The 27,626-nt window shown below is 40.8% G+C and overlaps 1 protein-coding gene across 1 annotated transcript in view; it reads right to left on the bottom strand.

The window, feature by feature from the left end:
* Nucleotides 1–27,626, bottom strand: part of LOC119721030 (atrial natriuretic peptide receptor 1-like) — a 92,257-nt gene that overhangs the window by 46,234 nt on the left and 18,397 nt on the right. The window contains exons 3-9 of the mRNA XM_038190898.1: nt 25,126–25,220; nt 18,311–18,455; nt 17,754–17,829; nt 9,683–9,806; nt 5,719–5,784; nt 4,227–4,304; nt 3,435–3,539 (exon numbers count right to left, since the gene is read on the bottom strand). Of these exons, the coding sequence (XP_038046826.1) occupies nt 3,435–3,539; nt 4,227–4,304; nt 5,719–5,784; nt 9,683–9,806; nt 17,754–17,829; nt 18,311–18,455; nt 25,126–25,220 (689 nt within the window). The remainder of the gene's footprint in view (nt 1–3,434; nt 3,540–4,226; nt 4,305–5,718; nt 5,785–9,682; nt 9,807–17,753; nt 17,830–18,310; nt 18,456–25,125; nt 25,221–27,626) is intronic.

Below are 27,626 nucleotides of genomic sequence, written 5' to 3' on the forward strand. Positions count from 1 at the left end.
TGTACAGCCACAGGAAGTCGATTTGGCACATGAAAACTTGCAGTAGGAATCTCGACATGTAAGCTAGCCATGAGTAGAACTACCGCGTGCCTAGAATCACTCTGCGTAAATCAAGACTCCGTAACTTGATTAACCAGTCGTTAAAAACCGCCTTAAATGTCATGTTGTTCGGGAGGCTTTCCGTCACCGTGCCCAAACGGGCAGAAATGACTCTCCCAACAAACCAAAAAAAAATCATTAATCGGTACTAGAAACCATTTCCACCGGCCCTTAATCAAATATAACTTCCCCCATCCACAGAGGAAAAAAAACCCTTGCAAGGTCATTTAGGTATTGCACGAAACACCACTGAAGGGGCAGTATTGTCGATAAAAGCTATAAAACATAAGCGTAAAAGCATAAACATAATCATGCCTTGATCTCCACCGATTGCAAGTCTTCAATTCAGACAAATTAATTGGAATGCCCGGCAGATCCTTTCAAGATTTCTTTCCAGGCCAAGGGTAAAGCGTTTCCCCAAAGGCCTGCATCCAGCGCCCATTTAATATTGAGCTCAGTATCCGTCGTTCGTGTTCACGCGCGTAGGGAATGTAATTATCTTATGGAATAGCGAGCATGTAGCACAAACAAAGGAGGCAAGGAAAAATGGACAATAGGAAATGGACTGTCACATGCTTTGAATTGTCAGAAATTCATTTAAAACATACAACCCAATGTCTACGAATGTCTTACATTATAACTTTCACAATATGTGCAACCAAATATATTTCTAATATATTAAATTACCACAAAGAAACAATCTTCAATCCTCAACAGGAATCAGTCAGTTTCGGTTCAGTTTAGATTCCCCATAAACCTTTGTATTTTTTCATTTCTACATGATGAAGAAAAAAATGTCAAGGAATTAACCAGACTATCGCCCACCGAGAATAAGACATGGGTTGCCCAACACGTAAGTTCCAACGCTCATGACATACGTATAGTGTTCTTTTGATTGCACGTATACATGTTTACATGGACATAATGCTATTGGGATACATTCAAGCACACATTAGCTCTAGTCTGGTACCCAGACTGTCAGATGCAAACTCAATTTTTTTTCAAACTCCGACTTCGTTTCTGTCTGCGGCTCCAGCTCCATTTCCAACCTGTGTATTGCCTCAAGTGCAAGCCAGAGACGGGAAGAAAGCCGGGATTTGAGAAACGGCCAACGTGAAAGATGCTGATTTTGTTTTTCAAGTAAAAGGTTGAATTATTTTAATACTTCAGTGAATTATTTTGCATTGACTCCGAGGAAAACTCTAACTCCGAGGCCTTCCTTCTTCCAATATGCTTGATATATTTCACTTTTATTTATGCCGACACATTCCAATTGGATTCCCCTGATCAGAGAGTAAATCATTCAATATCAAAGTAAAAAGGGGAAGAAAAAGACACTGGTCGAAGTTTTAGTTGAGCTTATGCTAGTACAATGCCGGTGCAACGCCTGCTGAAAAATTGCATATCTATTGATCGAAAAATGTTTGTCTGATACGAATGTCAAGCCGGCTGCAACATCAATGGCGGCTTATCAAAGACCACCTGTCCATTGAGATTTGCATCGAGACTGCAACAAAGACGTGTTGGAATTCGCTCCCCGTCGATATAAATATTCAAATCCCACTCTGCTGACAAACAGTGCATGAAATCAAACCCAAAGGCAAATGGACACGTCATGTGAGATTCGATTTTAATTGCCCCAGTATTTGGACGTGTCTTCTTTGCATTCCAAGAACACAAGGTAATTTTTTTTTAAAATTAACAATGACAATTCCGAAAGAAAGGGAAGTGCATAGAAAAAAATCAGGAAATTAAAAACTAAACATAATGATGAAGAGGGAAGATTACTGATACGTCTTGGATTGGAAAAATGAGGGAACCAGAGGTTTAAATACGGGCGATTCCCAATACAGTGCGCCACCAAGAATTTCAACAGAGAGTCCATTTTTCAAGTTTTCGGTCGACAAAAAAATGGCCGACTTGCTGCGATTTGAACGAAACTCAGTAGACAACTTGAAAATGTTTGATAGATCGAGACAAAGCATTCTACCGCCTCACAAAACACCATATCTTGATAAACAGAAAAGAAAAGGAGAGTAGATACTTGAATCATACGCCTACGAACCTACTGACGGGACAAACTAACAATTTTAAGTGTCCCGCGCAGCAAATTTGTCGACCGTCGCCCACAATGCACTGCGAAAATGACTGTCCTTGGCGACCTCTAGGTGGCGCACTGAACAACGTTTGAATTCCTTGTTGGATGATATATAATGTGGTACGAGTTCACACCAAAAAGAGTTATGATACTGATTCAATCTCAACATGGAGTATAAATCATAGTTCTGGTATATAAGGCAATAACATCCTTTAGTCCTTGACAATGTACATGTACACCACTGTCCAGAGCTCAATGGATGTTCCGCTTTTAAGGTCCAAAACTTTTGCAGCGCGTATTAAGCGGCATCCAGTACCGCCCCATTTTACTCAGAAATAACAGACCTTGCATTTTAATACTTGCATGCATGGTTTCACGTATTCATCGTTCACTTTGTTTTCACCCTCAAAAGGCCTGAAACCTAATGACGTCACGCTTTGTTTACATGATCGCTTTTCTATGTAGTAGACAGTCCCTACCTCGTCTGGCGTCCCAACTTCGCTCCCATAGGAAAGTGCATATGTAAACAAAGCCACACGTCATTAGGTCTTAGGTCTATTTTCCATGACCAGACAACTTTACAGATGGTCATGAAGTAAGCAGCGTAGCTGGGGCAGAGGGTGGGGAGGGGGGAAGGAAGGTGGGGGTGGAGAGGGGCGCCACTGGAAATTTGTTAGTCTATAAGTAGCCAACGGGTTTAACAGAAATTAGGCGTCCCCCCACTCTAACATCCAGCCCCCCACTGGCCTCCTATACGTTGAGGTTACTAATTTAATTGTGGGGCAGTTGGCGCTAATGTTTGGAAGTAAAATCACACAAAGCATCAAGGCATTTGTTTTCTGTTAATATGAAAGGGCTTCATGGATAGCTTATTGACTGTATAAGTTAAAGTCTGCACCCCCGTGCTACATTTCCATAACAATACACACCGAAGTTTTTTTTTTTTTTTACTGAGTGCACTTATTTAAAAAAAATTATAAACAAACAAAATGTGTATTTTTTAACAAACAGTATTGGTTGTATTTGGTTTAATTGCTATTTATTTTTTAATTTCAGAATGATAGGTTTGAATTTTGCGCCTTCAGGCGATGGACGTGGTATCATACGGAGGCCGAGCTGGGATAAGTTTTTACAATGACCTATGACCAGATTTTCTTGCTGAGTCTACTTTAATTGTTAAAAACAACGCCACATAAATCAGTCTGGTCACGTATGTGAAGACGGGGGCCAGACTCACCTGCAAACTGCCCTTGGGGCAGTACTCAGTCATCACGCTGATGTTTGGTGGGTCGATGCAGGCACCGATAAACTTCGTCACGTGATCGTGAGAAATGTCCCGCATCTGAAACCAATTGGTTGATAATGGGATTGAAATGACAATTGCAAATAATGGCAAAGAAGAGAGGAAAAAATCAAAAACAATTAATTGTTATTAATGGTAAAAAATGATACAGTCTCGGAAATATACTACTTTAAAAAATGAAATACTACAAACAATTATGGTTTATTAAAGCTGCTCGCGTACAGTATGGTTCCTACTTCTTTCATACACCCCTTTAATAAATTATCTTGCTGTTTGTTCTAAGCTTCAGATCATGAGGGAAACATCCACTGCTTCGTTGTAAACACATAGGACCCCTCTCCAATTCTTTCCCAAAATAGCATATATATGCGGTCTCAATTGTATTGTGAAGAATAACATTATGATTACCAGTGAGAATACGTGAATTTGTGTACCCAACATCAGGATGGGGTGAGGAAGCACACCACGATGGCGCTGACCTACTGAGAGCCATTAACGAAACACAGATAATATGAACTCCCCCCCCCCCCAACATTGATTCAGTAACCAAAGCCAGAATGTCTGTCCATGTAAATCCCGAATATCTTGACCCGGGGATTCAGTCACTGTTTGCATACGGAGCCCTTCTCAGCTCCTTACAAGAAGCGAATTGCCCCTCATCAGGACATCTCCTTAGGCGAGTTTTCAGAGGACCTCCCCCCCCCTTGACTGTTGGGGCCGACTTACATGCTTGAAGTCAATCAGAACGTTTCGTGTCAGCTCCACTCGGATTCTGTTGACCTTCTTGATTGCTATGATGTTTCCCTGCGGGTAGGACGCAAAAACTGGGTCAAGAGATAGAAGTTGTTCGACTTCCCGTTTCCCCATACCCACTCCCTCGATTTGCAAGAGCCTAAATTCCCCCTTGTAATTTTACAGAAGCACAAAAGGAAGATGGAGAATGATTTAATGCATATCTTCGCAGAGATATTATCTCTGACATTTGGGATTATGTAAAAGGACCCTTTGCCCTCTATATATTGCGACGAAGGTTCCACGTCTGGTAATGCATTTGTGGACGCGATCTCATATCCGATACCTAATCTTGGGCGATTTAATCCCATTCTTTTTATAGACCATTTTATATAACTATATTATACTGACGACAGTTTCCTGAAAGTTGTTCGAAGAAAAATTCATTTAAAGTTTTGCGTCGTATAGTGAGGACACTATTTTCCAATATGCGTTCCTTATTCAAAGGAAGAGGACAAATTCCCAGTCGTTTCTGCGGTTTTGGTAACATTGACAGCCTGTTCCCAAATGAGTTCAGATAGAGAACGAAAGGCGACCACTTACTACTGAATCGATTAAACCAACAACAAAACGCGGCAATGCAAATAATTCTGGTTTTATTTAGGACAGTGAGTTTTCTCCCCTCATTCCAGGTCAACCCTTGGGGTTAGGTGTTATTAATTCATAGGCTAAGGGCCATTACACGCTGCGGTAACAATTACGGTATAATTTATGGTACTCCACTTTTTAATTTTGCTCTTTAATTGCCTTGAGAATTCAATTAGCAAGACCCAGTTTTTTTAACTTTGGGAAAAGCCAAGTATTCTGTCACAATGGTGCGAAAATCAGGTCGTGCGGTTAAATATTAAATCAGACAGAATCGGGTCGGGAGCTCTGCTGCTTTACTTAACTATGACGCACGAAACACTTCACGGTTTTACTCCCCAATAGATAAGTACTGTGTCTCCTATGGGATCACCATTAGGTAGTGGCAACCATTGAGAAGCCACGGTTAAGTGAATGGGACACGCACAATTGCACACGGATGTCCAAAATGGCGTCGGTGTCTTGCGACCTCAAAAAAGTATAGGCCTAACATTCTGATATACTGTAATCCCAGAGGTTGGCAACATACACGACTGCCATCACAATAATGTTGTGATATTCCATTTTCTGAAAAAAATATATATTGGCGTAGAGTGTAGATGTGCATGACCGCTGCTTTTGTGGAGTTTAAATTGAGTTCACTGATTTGTCCAGTTAGATAACCTTATCAGTACTGTAGCCCATTCGCACTTTGTGCGACGCCATCAGATCACGTTGAAATGCAAACAAGTACGTGCAACTGAGAGATACTAAAAAATTGAATTAGTGTAGGGGCAATGTTCAATATTGCGATTCGATGTACGATTTCAAGATGTACAGCTAACTACAACCTCGAGCTCACCTTGTAGTAACCAGTAACTGTAAAGATTTGTTGATTTCCTCCCCATACGCTTTGTCCAGACTCACCCTGAAAAAGGACATTAAAAAAAGATCAGTTACTTTTAATCCGAACTTTCTATTACCTTGTCAGATTCACTATAAAATGATAAGAAATACGTGTTTAGTGCAAAAAAATGTGATTTAAATGATGTTAATTTACACAACTCAGCCGTTACGCTATTTAGCCTACTTTACAATAAGGCCAGATTCATTTCAGGGCTGCAAAACCGTCATTATATGTCACAAACAGCTGCTATCGAAGTGTTGTGAACAAAAGCACAACTCTGTTGAGGCTGGGATGATGTTACACAAATCCTGAATGGGCGGCAATTTCACGATACAGCGATACCGGTGCCCTTTAAGGTAAAACGCCGTATCAAATGCCTTACACGTGCGTATCGATCGACGACCGAACTCAACGAAATCCCAAGGCTTTGAATTTTGCATGGGAACCATTCTTGTCCCACTAATGTGCACGGGATAAATTCCCGCCAAGACACAGGGCAAGATGGTTACATTCCCTGCGGGCTTTTAGAGGTGAATGCATAAATAATATTCATTTCGCGGATATTTTCGTCAGCATAATACATTATAATCTTAAATAAGAATAATTGTTTAATTCACGAATTCGCTTCGTGATAAAATATCTTGTTTCAGGCAACTAAGGGTAGGCAGTGATTGTGCATGTCTTTCCTTTGAAGATTCTCCTGGATGCATAAAAGCCAAGCATTTACCGGAAGGACCTGGTCTTTCGATTCTAAGACAAAGGTAAAACTCGAAGGCAACTCTACAGTGTGCTGCAGTGTTTTATTTTAAACTAGTCACTGCGGCATTGTACTGCGCATTGAACTCATATACAAAAGGCTGCGGCATATTCAATGTACTTGTAATCTTAATGAGCAAAAAGCCAGAGTTGAGAACCTATATTTAGGAATAGGCATCACTTCAATTGAGATAGTCATGGATCACCACATAACCAAACAAAAAATATGAGTTTTCACAACGAGAACGAGCATGAAGGTCTTTCTTCAGAGGGCATCTACACATGTTTTACTCCCCCCCTGGGTACAAGTCTCTTTAAAATTGACGATTTCAGGGGTAAACGTAAAGAGATATTAGAAAGGCTATACGGGAAATGCATTATCCTTAACAAATACGAGATGTAGCGCTGCTTGTTACCGCATGTCAGTGCTCATTTCCGCCTGGTGGCCACAGAACATGTCTCCCAATGTGCTGTAGCTCACCATCATTCAGTATCATCAACAGAAGTAGCCCTGGATGCAGCGGTGTTTCAGCGCTGCCTCCCCAACGGCTGTTTCATGTACGGATATTGATTTACCACTGATCGGGCATTTTTTTTTTTTAGGTGGGTCTGAAATTACAGACAGACAGACAGCTGCGGGCCGACATTGGAGTTATGAATCACACCAAAGATGGTGGTATGGACAAGCAATGGCGTGAAAGCTTAATGGCTCGATTACAGAACCGTTGCTAACTTTTATCTCTCTGCGTAATACCATGCTCACGAACTCAGGAATCTTCGAGACAAGTGTAGAGAAAAGGGTTTAAATATACAATGATTAGTGGTAATTGGAGAATCTAGCACATGCCTCTACTCCCTGCACGCCTTTGTTATTCATACCTTGATCAGTGACGCCAATTTCAAAAAGTGGTGTTTACTTGAAATTGTGGCAACCCAAAAATCCATTGCATTAACGAAAACATCAAAAAATCAAACAAACCGTTTTTGCCATTTCCATAATGGCAGTTATCTATTTTCGTCAGAGCTTCCCGTTTAGTTTTGAATGCTACGTCATCAAGTCCATATTTGGAACCGTTGTTTGCTTATTCATATTGCTATTTTCGAACCGAAACTATTCTAAAAAATATCACCGTCAAATGAAATTAAACTCAACTATGTAAGGAAGTATCACCGGAGAAATGGACCACTAAGAGTTTCAATTTCACAGTTTCAAGTTAGCACTCACAAAACACAGTTAAATATACATCGTTTGCTTCGTTCCTAATGAGCCTTTTCTCTGTTCCTTGTTTCGGTTAAAACCGCCGTTAACCGCGTTCAATGAGAGGACAGATATTTAGCAATGGAGAGATTTCTCCGTAGAAGCTAATTTGTTGGGACTTTTCTTTCAACCTATTTGGTATGATGACTTGGCCCACTTGCATAGAAGAATTCAAAGCTTTGTCATGCATTTTCATAGAACCTTGCAACCCAAGATGGCTGTCGGTGACGTCAAAAGGGAGAAACCCTATAGGCCTACCATGATTTTCTATCAAGAAACAAATCGTACATTTTGATGGTCCTGTGAGATCAAGTACTGCTATACCTTCAGTCATGAATTAATGAGAACAACTTCGCCTAAAGGTAGAGAGACACAGTTTACCGACGTATGTATTAAGTGCATTCTTTAACATGCTCCGTATATAATAACAGCAAAGGGCTCACAAATTCAGTTAACAGCTCGCGACCGCCCGGAATCACGAGTGTTATTTCAGGTGAACAATGTGCGACCACGGCCGGTAGGAATTAGCAATGAACGGAACGCGACCTTCATACGCAAAATTCTTGCCATCCGCGTATAGCGGTAAGATTTAGGATATTATGCGAGGCACGGCAGTTGCGGGCTAGTGGATGATATTACAGCTCGCCTAATTGAAAATCACGGTTCAAGGAGAGACATAGTCGCCTTGTCTTGTCTTGATGTTATTAACGATCACTGTGACTATTATCGATGCGATGAGAACATAAAGTGACATAAATCTTGTGTCTGTTTTGTGCGAATGTGTTTTGTTTATATTAAGTGTCCTGATGTTATGATCTACGGTCGTTTGTATATTCCAATTATATATACACTATTACAACGTGATATTTTGTGATATAACTTAACTTACGCTTGTTCTTCACGGATGCATGGTTTCAAGTGTGTATTTCACTATGCAATTAATGCGTAAAGTAGACCTCAATTGAATTTATCAATATCACCCCAAAAAAACGTTGGCTTCCAGACAAGAAGATGAGTAGGCCCACTTACAAGAATCCCAATTTGTGAAAATTAATGGACCTGGCAACATTCTCGATTGATGACTCCAATTCTCTAACGACCAATATCGCAGAGCAGGTAGTTGTTTCCAATGACATTGATGGAGAAGCTGTTTAGCCCGAGCAATCCAATATCACTGAGTTAATGTCTAACGTTCGGTCTCGCCCGCGCTGGCTGTGAGAAATTAAAAGCGCCCTCTGCAGTTGATATACGTGTTAAGTGAGAATTGTATTAGCCGTGGAACTACGAGTTCACACGGATCTCGGAATTATAGTACAGGGACGCCTCGTTCGATGCTCTAATTGGTCAACTCACACGTTTGCGCGTTTAACTTCGTTTACCTCGAACTATATATCCTAAACATGGGTGCTAAATATCTCTGAATTATTTGACCTTCAGTGAATGATTTTTTAAATCATTACCCAAGGGGACATATTTCATGTCGAGCCGACGCCAATGGTTGTGGGTACCCACAATGCTTTGTATCGCATGTGTTTCCTTTACACAATATTGTGAATGGATCAACGGTTACCAGCGCCCTTAGATGCCGATGGGTACCAGGAAAATTAATTTATGCTTGATTTACGACCGACAGAAACTTAAATGAAAAGCATAACTGATTAACAGAAAAGTATGTAATTGATTACAGGCCAATGTAAATGGGAAATAGCTGAATATTAAAATAGAAATGGTTAGTTTCCGTATTACCTTGGCCCCGAATGATAAAATGCCTCTTTTTGGTAGACAGTTGACAGATGTGATTTAAAACCTTTGCCTGGGTATTTTTGAATAATTTGACAGTACTACCAGCCAACTGACCTAGGCTGCTGTTATCGATTTCACACAACCATTTCCCTGGTAACCTACCGAACCAAGGCTCAGCCGGCTGCCCGTAAGTTTCCGCTGTTTGTCCATCTTGTTGTTAAAGGTGATGTCTTCCCACTTGATCTTCCAAACCATGTTGGCCAACTCCATTTCTAGTCTGTACTTTCTGGAAACGAGAGAGAGAAAAAGAAAAGATTTGTGGTGATTTATCTTTATTATACCCAAACCTTCATTACGATGTTGGGCAAAATCAATTTCAAATTTTGATACAAAAGTCTTTTTTAAAGCACGCCAAGTATAATATGCGTGATACGGAATAGCATGTAGTGGATAATGCACTATTTTTTTTTTAAATATAAAGTTAGTGAATCAGTACTGGGATGGAGGAAGATGACAATTTTTTTAGGTTGGGAACTCTTAGGTAGAGGTATACCACAGGATTTTTTTCAAGCCTGCGGACCGAAATATGAAAGTCGTTTTCTGGGATCACTAAGCATGTTTGTGAAGGTTGATTTTCCAGAGGGGCGTACACAATTTAGTCTGCTTGTCCATGGAACGGACACTAAATTGTCCTGAATTTATTCGATAAACCACTCGGGATGAAGAGTGCAGAACTGATTTCCCAAGAGACGCCTTTACGGCGAAAAAAAGGCTCTTGAGTTGTCATCCCGCATGTGTCCCCAATAACTTCATTTATAGCAGAAGTCAAGGTACTAGATTGCATGTTATGGCTTCTGCAAGTTGAATCCCCGGAGGGAATTGAGTAATTCTAGCGACTTTTGGTATCTCTACAAGCTTCAAGGTTCCCTTTGATTTACTATGGCGCGCAGTCATGATTTTAGTTTGGGTTATTACCAAACGCCGGCAGAGGTTCAGTATCAGGTTTTATGACGGTATGGCACATTTCGATGGGCGGCACATAAAACAATTTGGAAGAAATTTAACCTCGTACATCCTGCAGAGGAGAGGAAGGCTTGAATATAAGTGTCTGAAGGAAATGAGAGAGTGTAGAACACATATAAAGCCAACGATCACCGCAGGGGAAGATCAATTCTAGCATGAGCGGAGCGATGCGTGTTGAATTTGTACAAGGCCTCTTCACACTAGAGCATCCATGCCCGGGGCGCCCGGGGCGAACTCGCCCAAGGGCCGCCCCGGTACTACCCCGGGTGACTCTCGATTTTTCATCCTCGGTTTCAACCCCGCCTTGTTTCAGACTTGTTTTGCGCAAACCGTGTTTTTTGTCTCGCCCTGAGGCGAGTTCGCCCCGGGGATTTGCAAGAAGGATTCACACTCGAAGTCTTCAACCCGGGGCAGCCTATACCGAAACGTACATGACAAATGCTACGCTCTTCATTGCCAAATTCCGATATTTTTGAAAACACACACAAAAAAAAAATCCACAAAAATTGCCTCATCAAATCCTCAAATGTTTAAATGGTGGACTCACATGCACGTTGAGCCTATTTCCACACGTGCTTCATCGTGCGTGCTACGGACCGTTAAAATGACGTCATAAAACCGATAATATATCGAATAAGCACGTAGTCTTTTTTAAAAATATCCAAATTTTATTTTAGCAATTTAAATTTGAGACATTTCGCTTTTAAAATGTTTTATTTTATTGAATTGTATCGTTTAAACTGATACATTTCCTCACCATTTAAGCATAAACTACCTAGTTCCAGTACCGGGAAGCATATCACTACGCGTGCATTTTTTGTTTATCGTAAACATGAATCTCGCGAGATGTTTGTGGTCTCCGATGCAGAGAAAATGGGAATGAGGCTGAATACATTTCAATATTACTTATCCAAATTAGAAGCGAAAGGAGTAAAACCCTGTGTACGTTTTCATGTCAAAACAATTAAGTCAAATTTAACCGACGTTTTTATTTGATTTGTTACACCTTGCCGTCCAGTATTACGAGCTGTTGGTTGGATTTGCGTCAGTAAAAAAGTCGCAAATAAAGCGTTCATTGTACACAATGTATGCTTATTTTCAGATGAATTGTTGCAATTACATTAAACTTCAGAGTCTATTTTAACCCTCAGATGCTTGCCCCTGGGCGAACTCACCCCTACTCATTTCACACTACATTTCTCGCCCCAGGGAAAGTGTGTCACCGGATAAACTTTTCGAACCTGGTCTCGAGCAGGGGTGAACTCGCACTGGGGAAAGAGCAATCTCGGGGGCGGCTCGGGGTGGCACGGGAGTGAGAATTTCAAATAAGAATTGTGGCTTATTTTCATCCCTGTGTCGCCCTGGAGTCACCCACCAGATGTATATTTTTTCAAGTGTGAAAAGGTCTGTAAATAAACTAGTTAAGTAAGCGGTATGTAACTGTTTACTAGTAAAATAGACTTATTAAAGTACATAGACCGTTTCATGGATATAGCCTAGCCTACTGCCATCTTGGATTATGTTGCAGGTGATCCAAGCTTTCAGGGGCAAGTATTTTGTTAACTCGTGCTTTCAACGTAGCTGACACGCCACAGCAATGATCAATGCTTGCGCCCAAAGAGATACCACGTGAGACACCACGTGACAACAAAACACAATGGGTGCATTCGAGTAGATAATACACCACTTGTATACACGGGGTTTGCACTCGGGGAAGCCACGAAATGAGGCTAATCGAACGTTGCAGTGTATTCGCCTGGGATTCTGGGAAAATTAAGGTCAAAGGTTACTAGGTTGCGGGACTTTAAAATGTTAACACGCCCCGCATATTGTCGTCTGCTCCGCTGGTAAAACGCAATTAGTTTTATCATTGCAACCAGATCAAAAATTGCTAGAATCGGAAGGTATGCTCTGAATTATTAAAAAAACGTCCATATATCTGTCCATCACGTGAACGTAAGTTGTATCACGTTTGAGTCACAAATCTCTTTACATTTGTATTTTCTTCGTAATAAATTCAAGTTCCCGCCATTTTCAATCTAGCCACGACGAGTTCGTGCACGAACTCGTCCAGCTACGCCAATACACACAGGCATCCACAGAAGACCCGCTTGCGAGCTGGGGCACTGGTGGTTGACATCGGGGCAGCCATGAGTAGGCCTATCACGTGATGCTAACCGAACGCTCTCGTGTAAGTTTTACTTACACGCGTAAGCTATTCGAACGTACCCATTGAGATAAAGCTAAGATGGCGGTATCCCCGAAATAGTCTATTGCAACCTCGTCCCCATGGCGTCAGCCATTGCGCTACACCACGATGCTCTCTCTATAAGAACGAGGCTGATATGGAGTAGAACCTGAGAAGATCTGCAGATATACATAGTCGTGCATCAGGCAATAATTCATTGGAGATGTATGTAATAAAACAGGTTTATAATATTCATGATAGTGTTACACCGACGAGGGCTTTTACATCAAACGAGCTATTTCAGTGAGGGGTCTCAGTACTCAGAACATTGGTTATCCCGGTTATTTCCCCACATGCCGACCAAGTGCAACATAATCCTTCTTTTTTAATGGATCGCGGCACGTTTAAAGTAGGTATCTCGACTTGATATCAAGCTGATGAAATACGTGTAGGTTATTAAATATCGCTAGCTCATCACAACTATGACGCTGAGCGTAACATTTTACGCTTCACATGCAACTATGATCTGGTTTAGATTTTTCTGAAAAAAATACTGTCCACTATCAATGTTGACAACATTGGAAACACAACACATAAATAAAGAAAACTGGAGTAGTCTAATAAATCTTTTGGTCGAATGAATATAGAAGTCCGTCAACTGTGAGAATTCAACTGCCACCGCCACTTGCTAAAACATCAATTATTAAATTTCATCATTTGTCATTATCTGAAATCAACTCAAAAAGCTACAAAATTCGTAAACATATTTCGAACCGGAGCCAAAAATTATATACATTAGTTAAATATGTGTGCCATATCCTTTTTACTGCGAGCGGATCCTATTTCTTTTCTTTCAGTGATACCAAGAGTGATACCAAGAGCGGTGGGAATACTAATAGGAGCGCCATATGCCAAGCAAATTGTTTCAATGGTCTTGAATTTATACTCCGTTTAATATTCTGCGCAAATGTCAAACATGTCTCTCTAAAATTGTGCAGAAATTCAATTTTGATATTCATATTGGCTTCATCTCCGTTTGACAACTCGCCACTCTAGGGTTTAATCGAGGCTGTGCTTATCAATTAGAAAAACAAATCAACGCAACCATGTGTCGAATGAGTGTTTTCGATAGCTACACGGTTACCGGCTCGAGTGCGAGTCTGGTCTCCGTCAAGTGTTATGCGTTTATCGGCCTCTCCTTTACTTCCGATTCGCCCATGGATCGCGAGGCGTTCTCTAAATACAGAGAAGTGCAAGTACTTCACTAAAACTATTAGATACGCAGTATCATTTCAGCTTTTCATGAATAATTCAGTAAAGATGCAAGTAAATTTCTTTTACCGATTTGCTACAATATGCCATAATTTTTTTTACCAGTGAAAGATAATTCTGATGGATAAGATGTTTGATTTTTGTAAACTTCAAAATTAGATTTTACTTTGATTTGCCTTTACTTTTTGAATTAATCTACCAAGCTGCGTGTTTCATAGACCGGATATCCACTCAATTTGGTTGTAATTGACTTGAGACTCGGCAGTGAGATCCAGACAAAGTCCGGCGTTGTTTGTACGGATTTTGGAGGCGTCGTGGTATGAACCAAAGATCATTAGTTCAACCACTTTGTTGACAAAAAAATTACTGGTCGTGTCTTTTACGGCGTATATAAAAATAATAGAGAAAGTCACACTAACATGACACCCTTAATCTCTACTTCACGAGTCTTTGGGACCTTTTTCATTCCACAGGGAGATAGGTGTCAATGTTGCCGGTCTCCGTCACGAGAGAGCGCTTTTTTGTGGACCATTTCATGCATGTTTGGAATTAAAAACAAAATTCACTGCAACACAGGTACTCTTTAATCATTTGTGGAGGGAGTTTTCACGGACAAAATGTTTGTGTTGTTTTAAAAAGGGGTTGTTAATTGCCGAATGATATTTCTATGAAATATATAGCTTAAAGAAATAGGCTAATATATGATGCAATCCCAGTTTTGCAATGTGCGCTTACAAAATATGTAAATAACAATGATCTAGAAAACTTTCTCGTTCGGCGCCCGCAAAAATGAAACTATCAATTGTCGGTTCCTTCGGATTAAATTTGGAAACATTCAACAAGCGATTACACGAAGCAGTGAACACTCAAGCCAAAAGAGCTGAACTATAACCCCTCCCATTATGTCATTTATTTTCTGCCCCCCCTTTTAGACCAATGAAACAAGCGGGCCAAGACGACACATGGAAAAAGCATCGCTCAAAACTTAAAAATATATTTTGGGCAAACAGAATAGCTTTTCATGTTTTCCCTCACACAAAACAATACAATGACGAAGATGTTTCCCGGTCCTTGCATCTAAGCATAGTGTTCAGCCACCATAGAATCGTTTGTAAATGGTTTCCTAATTCAAACCTTGAGAAGCGATTAGCAAGACCCGTTAATTAGTCGAGTACGTTTTTATGAGTGCAAGTACATGTATATACGAGTACGAGTACATGGCAATTTTAACACTAAGTAAGAGTACGACTATGTCAACATGTATACTACGGGTACTTTCCCTGTGTACGAATACGAGTAGCTTAACTATTACCATGAGTACGAGTACTCTACCATGAGTACGAGTACTCTACCATGAGTACGAGTACGCGAGTAAGCGAGTACGAGTACGTGTGGTCTTATAAGCAAAAGTACGCAAGGGCGTAAATCCGGGGGGGGGGGGGGGGGGGGTTGATGAGGAGGATGTTTCCCATATTTTTTGATAGGGGGATTCTATTGGCCATTGGATCATCCCCCCTCCCCCGATAAACCACGAAATGTCGGTTTTGGGGTTTTATTTTAACTTTCCAACAGTCCAAATGTATTAAATAGTTATGAAAAACGGAGAACATAGGCCTATATTACAGAAGCTTTGGGCCTTAATGCACCGTTTTGATATAAGGTTAAGGGTAAGCACACAACTTTGCATAAGAAGTACATTTGAATCTTGAACAGCGCCACCTAGTGTCATGTGGTTTCCAACATCCCGCAACCCCCTCCGGTGTTCGAATTTCCACGGCCGGTCAATATTTTGATTTTTGGTAACACCCCTCCCTCCACTCGCCGACACGGATTTACGCTACTGCAAGTACGAGTACAAGTACGAAATAATTTACTTGAGTGCGAGTACGAGTACAAGTGTACAACACTGTCAATTTCGCCTTATGGTAAATACCCCTCCCTCAGAGCTCGCCTATACCACCTTTAACTGGTCACAACAACTGCACACCTGTGCATATTTTCACGTGCTACAACATTTCTATCTCGTTTGCAGGTCTACACAGGTGCAGTTGTAACACCACGCTGATTGATTGTGTAATGGAAATTTGTAATAGTGATACCTTCATCATTGCAGCGGAGCAAGCGTCAAGAAGTATGCATGTGTTAGTGATGCATAATGACACGAAAACTGAGTTTCCCCATCACGGTGAGGATTAAGCAAGGCGGGAAGATGGTCACGTAGAAAAATAAACAAAAAGTTGCAAGAAGTTTGGTCTCTGCTGGCCTCTCCGTATAATGCATGCATGATAACCTAGGATAGGAATGTCAGAAGACTTAAAATCCAGTCGAAGATTCCAAATGAGAGAAAACGGGTTCTCTAAGAAACTCATTTCTCAGATGGCGAATGTGAGAATGTGATAAAAGGACAAGTAAATCAATCAAAAAGGCAAGTCACGACATAGCATAAATCCCCAATTCGTGAGAGGGCATGAAAATGACAAGACCGTGATTTTGTTCCTTCTTGCGGGCAAACATCAAGAGTGGACCACTCCACACAGGGAGGAAATTAGCACCTCTTAGCTCTGGTGAACCCATGTTTGCCATCGGACCTAATGGACAGTCAGTATGGGCTTGGTAGGATAACCAATATGGCACGACCGTCAAACATAGCAAACATGACCAGGGACATTTATTTGCAATTGAAGCCGTGAGAAAACCGTGACAGCAAGTTCTATCACCAGACCTTACCGGGCAGCAGAGACCGACCCGTGTGCAATTACTTTTTTTTCTGCAACCAGGTATAGTCACAAACCGTAATACGCTTGCGCAAGTTGTTAACAGAATGGTTCTCAGACTTGACTTCCCTTGAAAAAAACCCTTCAGAACCAAGAATCGGATAAGATATAGGTGAAAATTATTTCATTAAAAAGAAGGACTCGATAAAAAAACTGGATAAAAGAAAGAAAAAAATATACATTTTTTTTGAGAAAACCGAACAAGTCATTTTAAATCACGTGGAAATTATTTCAGTCAAGGGATGTAATACGGTAAGTGACTATACTTGGCTGTAGAAGCAAACTTGGCAACCCGGGAACCACTCGCATTTTCTGGCACGCTTTCAAGAACGAATAAGCCACGAGGCTAACCTCACATGCCACTTTGCAATCGACTCACGCCACCCACGTCCTACCTAACGGTCACCTCTGGGTTAGGTTTGTAGGCTGATCAGCGCTCTGCACTTACTACTGATCTCCTCATATAAAGCGTTCATGCCTATTACACTCTGGACAAGATAATAACAAAAACATCCCTATATGGCGCCCTCTAGAGATGGTGTGAAAACTGAATTCGGATCCTAACAATGTTTTACGAAAATCAGGTTCTTTTAAATTGAAAACGAGGCAATTTTCGAACATGGCTGCGTTATTAAAAGTAAAACATTTCAGATATATTTTTTCCATCAATAGGTAGGTCGTGTCAAACAGGAATGCACCAACACTGTTTGTGGCTGGGGGTTTCTCATAGGTCTATAATAATATATATATAACAACTGTATTCGGTCCACTAAAAAAGATCAAAGGGCCGTATGATGATGTAGATTAATCCGCGATGCGTATTATTTTCAACGATTCTATTCCCACATGAGGGCGCTTCTTCCACCTCTGTGCCAAAACTCCCCATTCCATTCACTATAACCGATAATATGGCTACTTCTGCTGCTTTACAGCTATAGTTATGTTAGTGAAAAAAAATAATAACACTGCAACTCACCTGACAACATAGATAATGATTATCACAGCCAAGACGACTACTACTGCCATTGTTATCATCATGATCATGACTGTAGCTGTTCAATAAAACAATACAAAGTGAGTATATGGGTATTTAATATGCGAGTTTGCAAAATACTCATGTGTCTACTTGACGTCATTTTTGTGGAAAGTTTTCCTTTTCTATCCCTTCTTTGTGTAGCCCTTACCTAGAGCGGCCCTTAAGTAGGGCTGTGTAATGGGCAACTATCATAAAAAGACACTCGATCCCAAATATAAAATCGCTTCTGTTTATAAGAGTTTCTAACGACATAAATTTGAATAAAATATTTGTTTATGAAAGCTAAAATGTCCACAGCATTAAAAAAATACCCTCTATGGGTAGAAAAAGAAAACACGACTTTTTTTCTCCTTCGAAACGGAAAATAGAATTCAAAGTATTTAAAAAAAATTATTTCTGGGAATTACTGTCAGTTGAAAGCATGTTCATACTTCTTTCTTAATGCATTTCTCCTCAAACACAAGTTCTAAGGAGCATATAATGAAACGGTAACTTACGGTTATTGTCCTCCTCTTCGATGCAGAATTCTCCCTTGAAGCCACAGTCTGGTACATCTTTGGGCGGGGTCGGCCCGGGCCAATCGATAACCACGCCCGGGACAGGTGTGTACTTTTTAGCTACCCCATCGTAATAGCCAGCGACCTGTAGGGATAGAACGAATACGAACAACAGGTCAGTGCATGACACATCAGATGCAGGGCTACTTTTACTATACCATATGTTGTTCTGAAACTTGGAATTCTAAACGAAAAATGTTGTTTTTGTCTTTTAATACACACCAAATGCCAGTCAATGACAGATCAAATTGTTTCTATAATTGTGTGTTAACTTTAACCCCAAATTCTGAATGAAAATATGCGATTTTTTATGGAATATTCGGATATTAGTGTTATGGAGAAATTAGGGGTCTGGTTGCCGAAGGCGAGGGCTATTATCGGCGATCAGGCCCGAGCTGCGAGGTGCACGTTGTTAAAATGGGCATCTTAGACCCTGTGGAACTTGACGCAATTGCGCCCCCAAGTGGTGTTTGTGCATGTCCCACGCAGTTTGGATCTTCAAAGGGACATTACGGCCTGGAATGCGCCCATTTGGGCTATAAAACGCGTTTGGAACGAAATTATATTAATTGGAAAGAGCATTTAAAAGTAGAATATAAACGTCCACACAACCATCCTTTAAAAACTGGGAGTTTTGGTGTTATTCATGCGAGAACGAAGTTCAGGGGTCACAATATTATTTTGTCGCAGAAAAATCGAGCAGCATGAACGCTAGTTGTGAATCCTGTCGCACTAGTGCTTCGCATACTGCGGACGTGAAAGAAACAGCATGTATGTATTGGTGGCGTGTATTATGTGACACACACACACACACACACACAACGTTTACCACTGTGTCCGATGTAAACAACCGCGGGGTGTTTCATCTTTTCTCGGGAACGGTAAGACGTTAGCTTAGTTTCCTTTCAACCAGACCTTTGGAATAGGATTAGTTAACAATCCAAAACATGAAATTTTCGGTGATTTCAGGCCGTAATGCCCCTTTAACTGAATTCAGGTTTTCAGAAGTATTTGCAGATATTTGTCACCAGAGAACAATTCACTTTAATCTTTCGATTATCTGTTGGAATTTCTATGTACTTTTCAAAAGGGGATCTTTACACATTAGTGTTTCTTCACACGTTAGTGTTTCAAATGTTTTGAAAGAGAAATGTAACCTATGAGAATAGCAACCATTTCATTCCCGGCGTGCAAAACAACCTCCCGCTTTAAAATCAAACACATATCACGCACTAATCAGCAGATAGACCACCGCGAATTCCACCTTCAGGAATCTATTCCAGCAAAACCTTTCATCGCTCAACCCAGGTCTTTGGATATTTTTCTTCAGTCTAGGGGCCCACGGAGTAAAACTGGTAATTGATAGCAACTGGCCCACTCCGTATCATGTATACATGGTGCCAACGTTAGATAAACAAAGTCGATGTGTGCGTAAATGACGCAGTTCAGCAAACAAAATCAGGTAACAGCACGCGGTGATTACGCAAACACAAACAGTAAGCTGTCATCGCTTTCATTTTTTGACAAGTTGACACAAGGTGGAAGGTAAATATGAGTTATATGGGAGGAGGGCGTGGGCCATTGTACTTTTCCCGCACCATTGGAACAAGTTCGCAAAAGATATAGCGTACTTTCCCTCCATGTTGAACTCTATACCGTACGGTGTGAGGAATCGACAGATTGTTACTTCGGAATGTGCCTAATATATCACACGAAAACCTGACACATGAATTGGTTTGATCGATAGTTGATGTCTACGAACGAGCTGGGAATCGTCTGGATTTTTTTCTCGACAGGGCAAAAACTCACCAGAAACGGTGGGGTGGAGTGGGGCATTTCCCCCTCCCTTGCACCCCCCGGTCGACGCCCATGTTGTTCAATCTAAATTATAACAATACGGTCTACGGGCTCCGTGCGCCAATACATATGTTCACCAATACCGATGTTCCCCGAAATCCTATACCCTAACCCTAACTGTAACCCTAACCTTAACCCTAGGATTTCGGGGAACATCGGGTAGACCCCGTGCATAAATACCCCTTCAACGGCCAGAAAAGGAGAGTTAGGGGAGACCTAGACTGGTTTCCAGTCCATCCATTACATATTTCGAATGATCAAAAGTTATTGGGGGCGGGGATTAGTCTGGGAAACCATTCGCAAGTTAAATTCGAACGTATTCGCGCGCGACGACGCCTGACGCTCACGTGAAGACGCTGTGGCTAATAGCTTTGGCACATTCAGAAAGTCGTGCGTAATTCGCGCGCGAACCAATACAGTAGGCCTACACACATGCTGTGTGCCCCGTCCACGGGGCTCTCACAAGTGGAAAAACGCGCCCTCTTTTGTTGGCAATTTTTTCATTTCCCCCATACGGATAGGATACCTATGATGTTGAGTTGTGTATACAGTTAATAGTGTCCCCTGACGTCAGAAAACAGGATGGACAGTAAGTGGAAACAATTGTACTAAAAATATTTTCAAGGTAAAATTTATTTCATGGTCGCTTTAAAACTGACTTCATGGCGGTTGAGTCGATGATGGTAAAAGACCTTGTTTCTTTGACAGGGGATGGATGAAAAACATAGCTTGCTTTTGAGTATACGGTTTTTTGTTTAAAGAAACTACTATCTTGGAAGGCACGAAGCAGACTGCTTTATCTGCAGGATCATCAAGGCCACCGGCTAGCGTCGACATCCCCGCCATCTCACAATACCCATTACCGCTCCGCTTTTGAATTGTTTGGATAGCTCCAGCTCTCCATCAAGCCGCATCTTGAAGAAGGTCGTGAGCGAAAAATGGTAAGAGGCCATTTGAGAACAATGGGTCTGGCCACTTCACGACGACCCTGGAGGACGAAATTAACGCCTGAATGGTGTACGGGTATAAAAATCCAAGATAGATCTTGCGGTATACCGGTAAGGCTCGAGTGCTTAATCGATGTTGCATGAACGCAGAGGAAATCAACCCGAATAAGTGACCAGGTGCGATTCGAACCAATGTGCACCTGCCCAAGAAGAGAAATATAACGAACGACATATTTTTTGTACGGGGCTTTTTACATTCCGTAAATTTCTATAAATCGACAAAGAATTCGAAGAACATAATTAGTTGCTATTCCTGCAATAACCGTTTTGTGACTGGTCTTAGGGAAAACATCATGGAAAGCCGAATTGTAATATCATTAGGGAGGCTCTATTAACAGAGATTTAGTTCAAAGCTTTAATTCTACGTACTATGTTGGAAGAAAATGCATTTTCCTCCCATGGATATCATTCTTTTGTAAATCGTTTTCAGCAAATTATATGCCCTACTTGAATTTACTGTAAATTCCAAAGCTTTCTGGTTGATGATTCGTCCCCCTAAAAAAAATGAAAATTCGTCATCCGGTGTGCATGATGGTTCTGAAACGTTGGAACCGTTAATACTTTCAAACTTATTGTTCGAATCTTTTAATGTAATTCCCGGTTCCAGATCACTGACTATTAAAAATCCACGACAGCGCCGTAACCATGTTCATAAAACACGAATACAAACTGTGTCGCACGTATAACTTGCTCGTAGCTGTGAATTTAACTGGTAGGCCAACACCTTGCAATGTCACTTCATACATTTCGGGCCAATCTACTCTTTCTAAACAAAACGCGCTTCAGGGCATCTGAGGTGCCATGTCTAACACCTTCAAGGGCTTAAAAATGGATTAGTTCGTTCATCCACACAAGCCAATTATATGTACCTGATAAATTATATCAAGAAAAAAATACATGAGGTCTATTTACGCGAGATTCTAGATTACTGTTTGTACTTATACGATGTAATGAAAAGTAAATGGCGACATTAAAGAGTGGAACCAATCATAATGACATGCGATTGTTTCCAACGAACCATGCACGGGGCCTACATATTCATTATGGTTGGAACAAGCAATTCAATGAAACTCAGCATCAACGATGAACTAGTTCGATGCTAGGTAACCAAACAGTACCAAATGCATATTTGATAATAACCACGTAATATTCATCATGTGGATGATAATGTCAGAAACATACCCGCCCCATGCCAAAGACGTTGAGAACGGTAAATTTTCCTTTGCATTCTTGAGAAATCAAGAAAAAGAGGACTAAATTGCATGCTGTGTGAGCCTTGGAATTTTGATCTCTACTATGGATGTTAAAAGAAAATACACAGTGCTTTCAAGTTCGGCCAGTGCCAGCAATTCGATGAGTGACGTACGGTAACTTATGGCGCTCTAATACCAGCAACTGTCCACAGTTCAAGGTGCCGATTCACACCTTTCGCTCATTGCATACTGCAATGCAATTTCTTCGACAGACAAGGAAGAGTGTGATCCGGTTAAGAAGCCACTCTATGGGGAAATCTGCGATGGATATATTATTAACTTCAGACTTGGATGCCGCAGTGGTCCGAGATAACTTTTGCTATCGGGTAACAGGAGGGAGTTATTTACCCGATAGTGCCTTCCGCCTTATTACATTGCTTTGGGTTGGTAGTAATGAGTGGATATGCAGTAGGGACAAGTAATTGGAAAATTGTTGCCGTAAACAAGTTTCCCAACACAATTACTCGGACAACGGCGATAATCTTCAACTTCCGTACGGGGGGAAAGGGGTTTGAGAAACTGCGGAGCAGTGTTTGTCTTCTACTTGACTTGTTGCGATACACGACACCGCATTTCCTAGCGGAGATCATTTTCTCGGCAGAAGGAAACCTAAGCCGGCGTTCCATCGGGTTTGAGTAACAGGAAATCTCCCTAAAAACGAGATAACACAGCGGATTATTCCCAGGTGGGACCGAGAACGATTCTATGTTTGCGTGGTAGCGCCATTACCAATCGAATTTCAGCCATACACGACATCCTGACAATGCACAAGCGACCACCTGAGGTCATTACAGGCGGCGTGCTTCAACCGCCTAAGCAAATTCCGCCTGTGCTGGCTCACCCAGTCCCCCCCCCCCCCTCGTGTTTGCTTTGAAGCGCCTTCAGCTGCTGATAGCAAACTGCGCTAGAGACACGCGTCAGGGTTCCCATAGGGAAGGTCAATCAGCAATGCCCTGATTTCAATAATCAAACACAAACACAGAGGGGTTACAGTCCAACGCTTCTGAGCTGACTTGTTCTTGACGACTTGATTTGGTCAGTCACAAAAACAATGATTATACAACTTTGTAATCGACTGATCTGCCCGAAGTTGGAAATCCAACAATAATACGTCTTGCTTTTATTCATATCGGATTATATTCATATTGGATTAAATTGTCTTGATAAGATTATCACATAAAAAGTTACAAACAGGTTCAGTCTGACTGTTGCAAATTTGTTTATTTCTTTTCCCATTTTATATCGAATTGACTGTGGTAAACCAGCATTGCATTCGGAAAATTAACGCAATATAGATTAACCGTTAAATGCTTCATTTTGGTATGAAACCCACTGAGATTTGTTTAAAATATAATAAAGGCCTTTCGCGGCAAAGACAAAGAATTATAGAAAATAACGCGTAACCATGGCAACTAAGTTCGTCTAATTGTATAGTCGATACCCCGGTCATTTTGAATGGAACAGGGATCCCATGGGAACCTACGTCATGTGCATCAACCAACAATGGCGCGGGCCCTTGCAGTCTATTCCTACCTCCATGGATCGATGGATGCACTTATTTTTGGTCAGCCTGAACAAAAAGGCCACACCACACTACAGAAAGGTCACTCCAATTTGCCAATGTGCGCGCAAGAGCACATCTTGCACCGGAACACGTTATATAGAATGCGGTTGGAATATTAAAAGACAAGAGTGCGTCCATTTACCCTTTGACGCACTCGCCGAGGCGCGGATGGAAGCGTGGAGTGAAGAAAACTGAAGATTTCCAAACAGTTTTCGACTCCACAATGACAGTTTTAAAAACGAGATACTCTTTCAACAAACGTCATCCAACAATTAGCAATGGTACACGGATATCGTAATGCGTTACATTGCAAGTAGACAAAATACAAGTAAAGTTAATTTGAAACGTGACATCCAACCGACCATCGGCTCGTGATCTAATTTATAGGAAGTCACCTAAAACAACAAAGCACTATAAAAATACAGGAGCACGAAATTGGTTATAATCCCCAATGGAGAAGGAACTGATTACATCGCACAAAGTCCACCACGGCATAAAAGCTACTTCAGGACTAACCATTCTCGGTGCAAATTTGCAAAAGAACACGTACTTCTGTACGCAAAAGCAACGTGTGTCAGTAAAAGTAGAACGTGATTAATTGAAATATCAGTTATGGAATACATAATACGATTTAATCCAATACCAACATGTAGACAATACCAAGATCGATCGGGTAACATATTCCGTTCCCAAAACATAACGAGGAAAAGTCCTGCGGAAAGAAATCCGACAGGATTTCGATCGTACAATGCAGTGCATCTAAATCTGACGAGCACTGTCACTCGATCCAACCTACACACACAAACAAACAACTCCAGTGTTGTAAAGCAAGAGAATTATTTTGAGGTGTTGGGCAGACACATGGTGGCGCTGTGCATCTCAACCACAGCGCGCCATTTTTGCAGGTCTGTATACACGAATATGTTCTCTTGCTTCAGTACAATGCTCGAGTACAACCGGCAGGGGAAACGTTAGTTTGTTTACGATGAAACAATTGGCGACATTTCTTGAAGATACGCTAACATAAATGTCAAGTTAGTGTTCAGTGATCACGTGACCAGATTCGTGTCTTACCGTGAATACGCCGTTTTCGATGTCGGTCATTTCAAGGAGTGAGTAATCGGCTTCTCTATCCCCATTGGCGTCAATTGTAACATTGCCCATGATTCCTAAAAAGAAAGACAAAAGAAACAATAACCCCAAAAATGTAAGAATCATAAGAGGCCTGGAAAAAGAAGATAGTTTGACTGTTTCTTTGCTTACAAATGACAAACTTAAAAAACAAGTCCCTTTCTTCACAAAATACAGTAGTAAGTGGGAAGTACAGCCTAGTTCCTCAAGCTTCTGGCCTACTTCAGCTTCTTTTGAAGGAGACAAAGCACGTTTGGCATTGACCATTCTTATGTTTAGAAACATTTTGCGCTATTTTGAATGCGCGGCCAAAAGGGACATTTAACCGTGCATGGTTGGCAACTGACATATTTGACAAATGGCACACATTCGCCCTTAGTATTCAAGATACCGGAATCATCTTCTTGTTTTAGGTATGTCCGTACATTGTGATAACACTTATATCATTGTACATTGTGATAACACTTATATCGTGTTTTAAAACTTCTTTGTTTGCAATTGTTTGCAATTTGTAGTTGTGAATCAATGGTTAAAATGTGGTCTTGAAGATTACTGTTCTTGCATTATACCATACCTCATAACACACGTGTATATGAGGACAGGCAACGGCCTTGTGCTTCTGATATCTTAATGGTTGCTATGCACTTTGACGAATTGTGGTCAAACTGAAAGTTCGTAGGTCAGTCTGACATTGATTTCATGCTGGCCGGTATCAGACCTTAAATGGCTGTCCACAATAATCCGCGCCGCCATTTTGAGTCTGTGTTCGGACCATGCTCCCATAAGGACACGCAGTTTCGGAGTCCCAAAAGTGCATAAAAAACGAGGGTTTATCTCACGTCTACACTCTAAAAACTGTGTTTAGCAATTAAACACAGTCTTGCTATCACTTTGTAAACATGTTTAGGACTAAACATCACGTGTCCAATTCCTAAACATCAATGTTCAATGGCTAAACACTAGCCATCCTGACCCTAAACATGTTTAGTATTTAAACATGTTTACAAACTGATAGCAAGAAAATGTTTAGAAAAGTGTTTAATTGCTAAACACAGTTTTGGCAGTGTAGCAGACGTATTTTAGACCCCCATTGCAACAAAACTATTCGGTTTGCATTTCAACGTCGCCAATAGCCTTCGCACGCTGCTATTTTAAAGGGTACATGAAGTGAATCTTTCTTTGGTATATATTTGTGCAACTTTCTACTTATCTTAAATGTATGAAAACTATTTGACATCCCTTTTGGGTTAATTTGAAAAGTGCATTTTTTTCATATTTAAAATTGTCCATGCTTTTCTGTACAACTGAGGGCGCTGTTTTTGTGATGTCATTTCAGGAAGACACTGTTCAGTTTAGGAGGCTGTTCAAATCGTGAAACCAAACTTTTTCCATTGAAAACATTTGTGAGAAATGTTTGCTCCTTGGCTTACTGCCATGTTCTGACACAACAACTGATTACCAGAGAAAAGAAAATTTATGACAGCCTATAATGTCCAAACTTCTGGCAACTGTTGGTGCTGAAATACCTGTAACATTGAGGTTTCTGCTTAAAATAGCATCAGACGTTTGCTCATAAATATGGAAATTGGCATTAACATAAAAACCGAAAACTTGAGCACCAAAATACCCTTGAAATGGCAAAACGAAAATTGGAAAGAGAGTTAAATGGGACACAAACGTGCATTTTCAAGGATTCCATTAAAAAATACTTTGCGTGGGCCCTTTAATATTATTGGTTCGTCGTTTCGAGTATCGCATGGCACCATGTGGACGATAAAATTCGTAGATGCAGGTATATCATAAACATTTATTGCACATATTAATCCCACTGAAAACCTGCAAGGGAAAGTTGGACCTATTCCCAAATTCAAAAAAGCCCAAGCTATGGTCCGTTATTTGGTTTACTGTACTGCAAGGTTTCTTGCACACGCTGCGAACACTATAATACCCTAATGCAAGAACATAGATGAAGCCAGAAAAAGATAAATTAACAAATATCAAAGAAAACAAAGCGTAAAATAGATCCCATGTAGGATATTCACTGCGATCACACTGTACTTCTCGTGTAGTGATCTTTTTCTCTTAATTACAAAAAAAATACGGTACAGGATTTACATGTATATACCAGTAATTCGAAGTTCTAACAATAAAATACGATACGACGGTCAAGGTAAAGTTTTACCATCAATTTTATATCCATGGCCTTCTCGAAAACAGTCGTTTACCACCCCATAAACTTTATTACTAACATTAAACCAACTTGGAAAGTTTTTGCCAATTGCACGACTGTTTTGGAGATACGTGCTATGTTATAATAAAATAAAAATATGGAATGCATTTCGTGAAAACAAAAACACAGGAAGTGATGGGAAAAAGTTCATAAGCGTTGGAAAACCTAACTCATTCAAAACTGAAACTTACAAAAATGGGGAAAATAACCCCAA

This window comes from Patiria miniata, unplaced genomic scaffold, assembly GCF_015706575.1.
Source record: "Patiria miniata isolate m_02_andy unplaced genomic scaffold, ASM1570657v1 HiC_scaffold_9, whole genome shotgun sequence".
Classification (NCBI taxonomy): Eukaryota; Metazoa; Echinodermata; class Asteroidea; order Valvatida; family Asterinidae; genus Patiria; species Patiria miniata.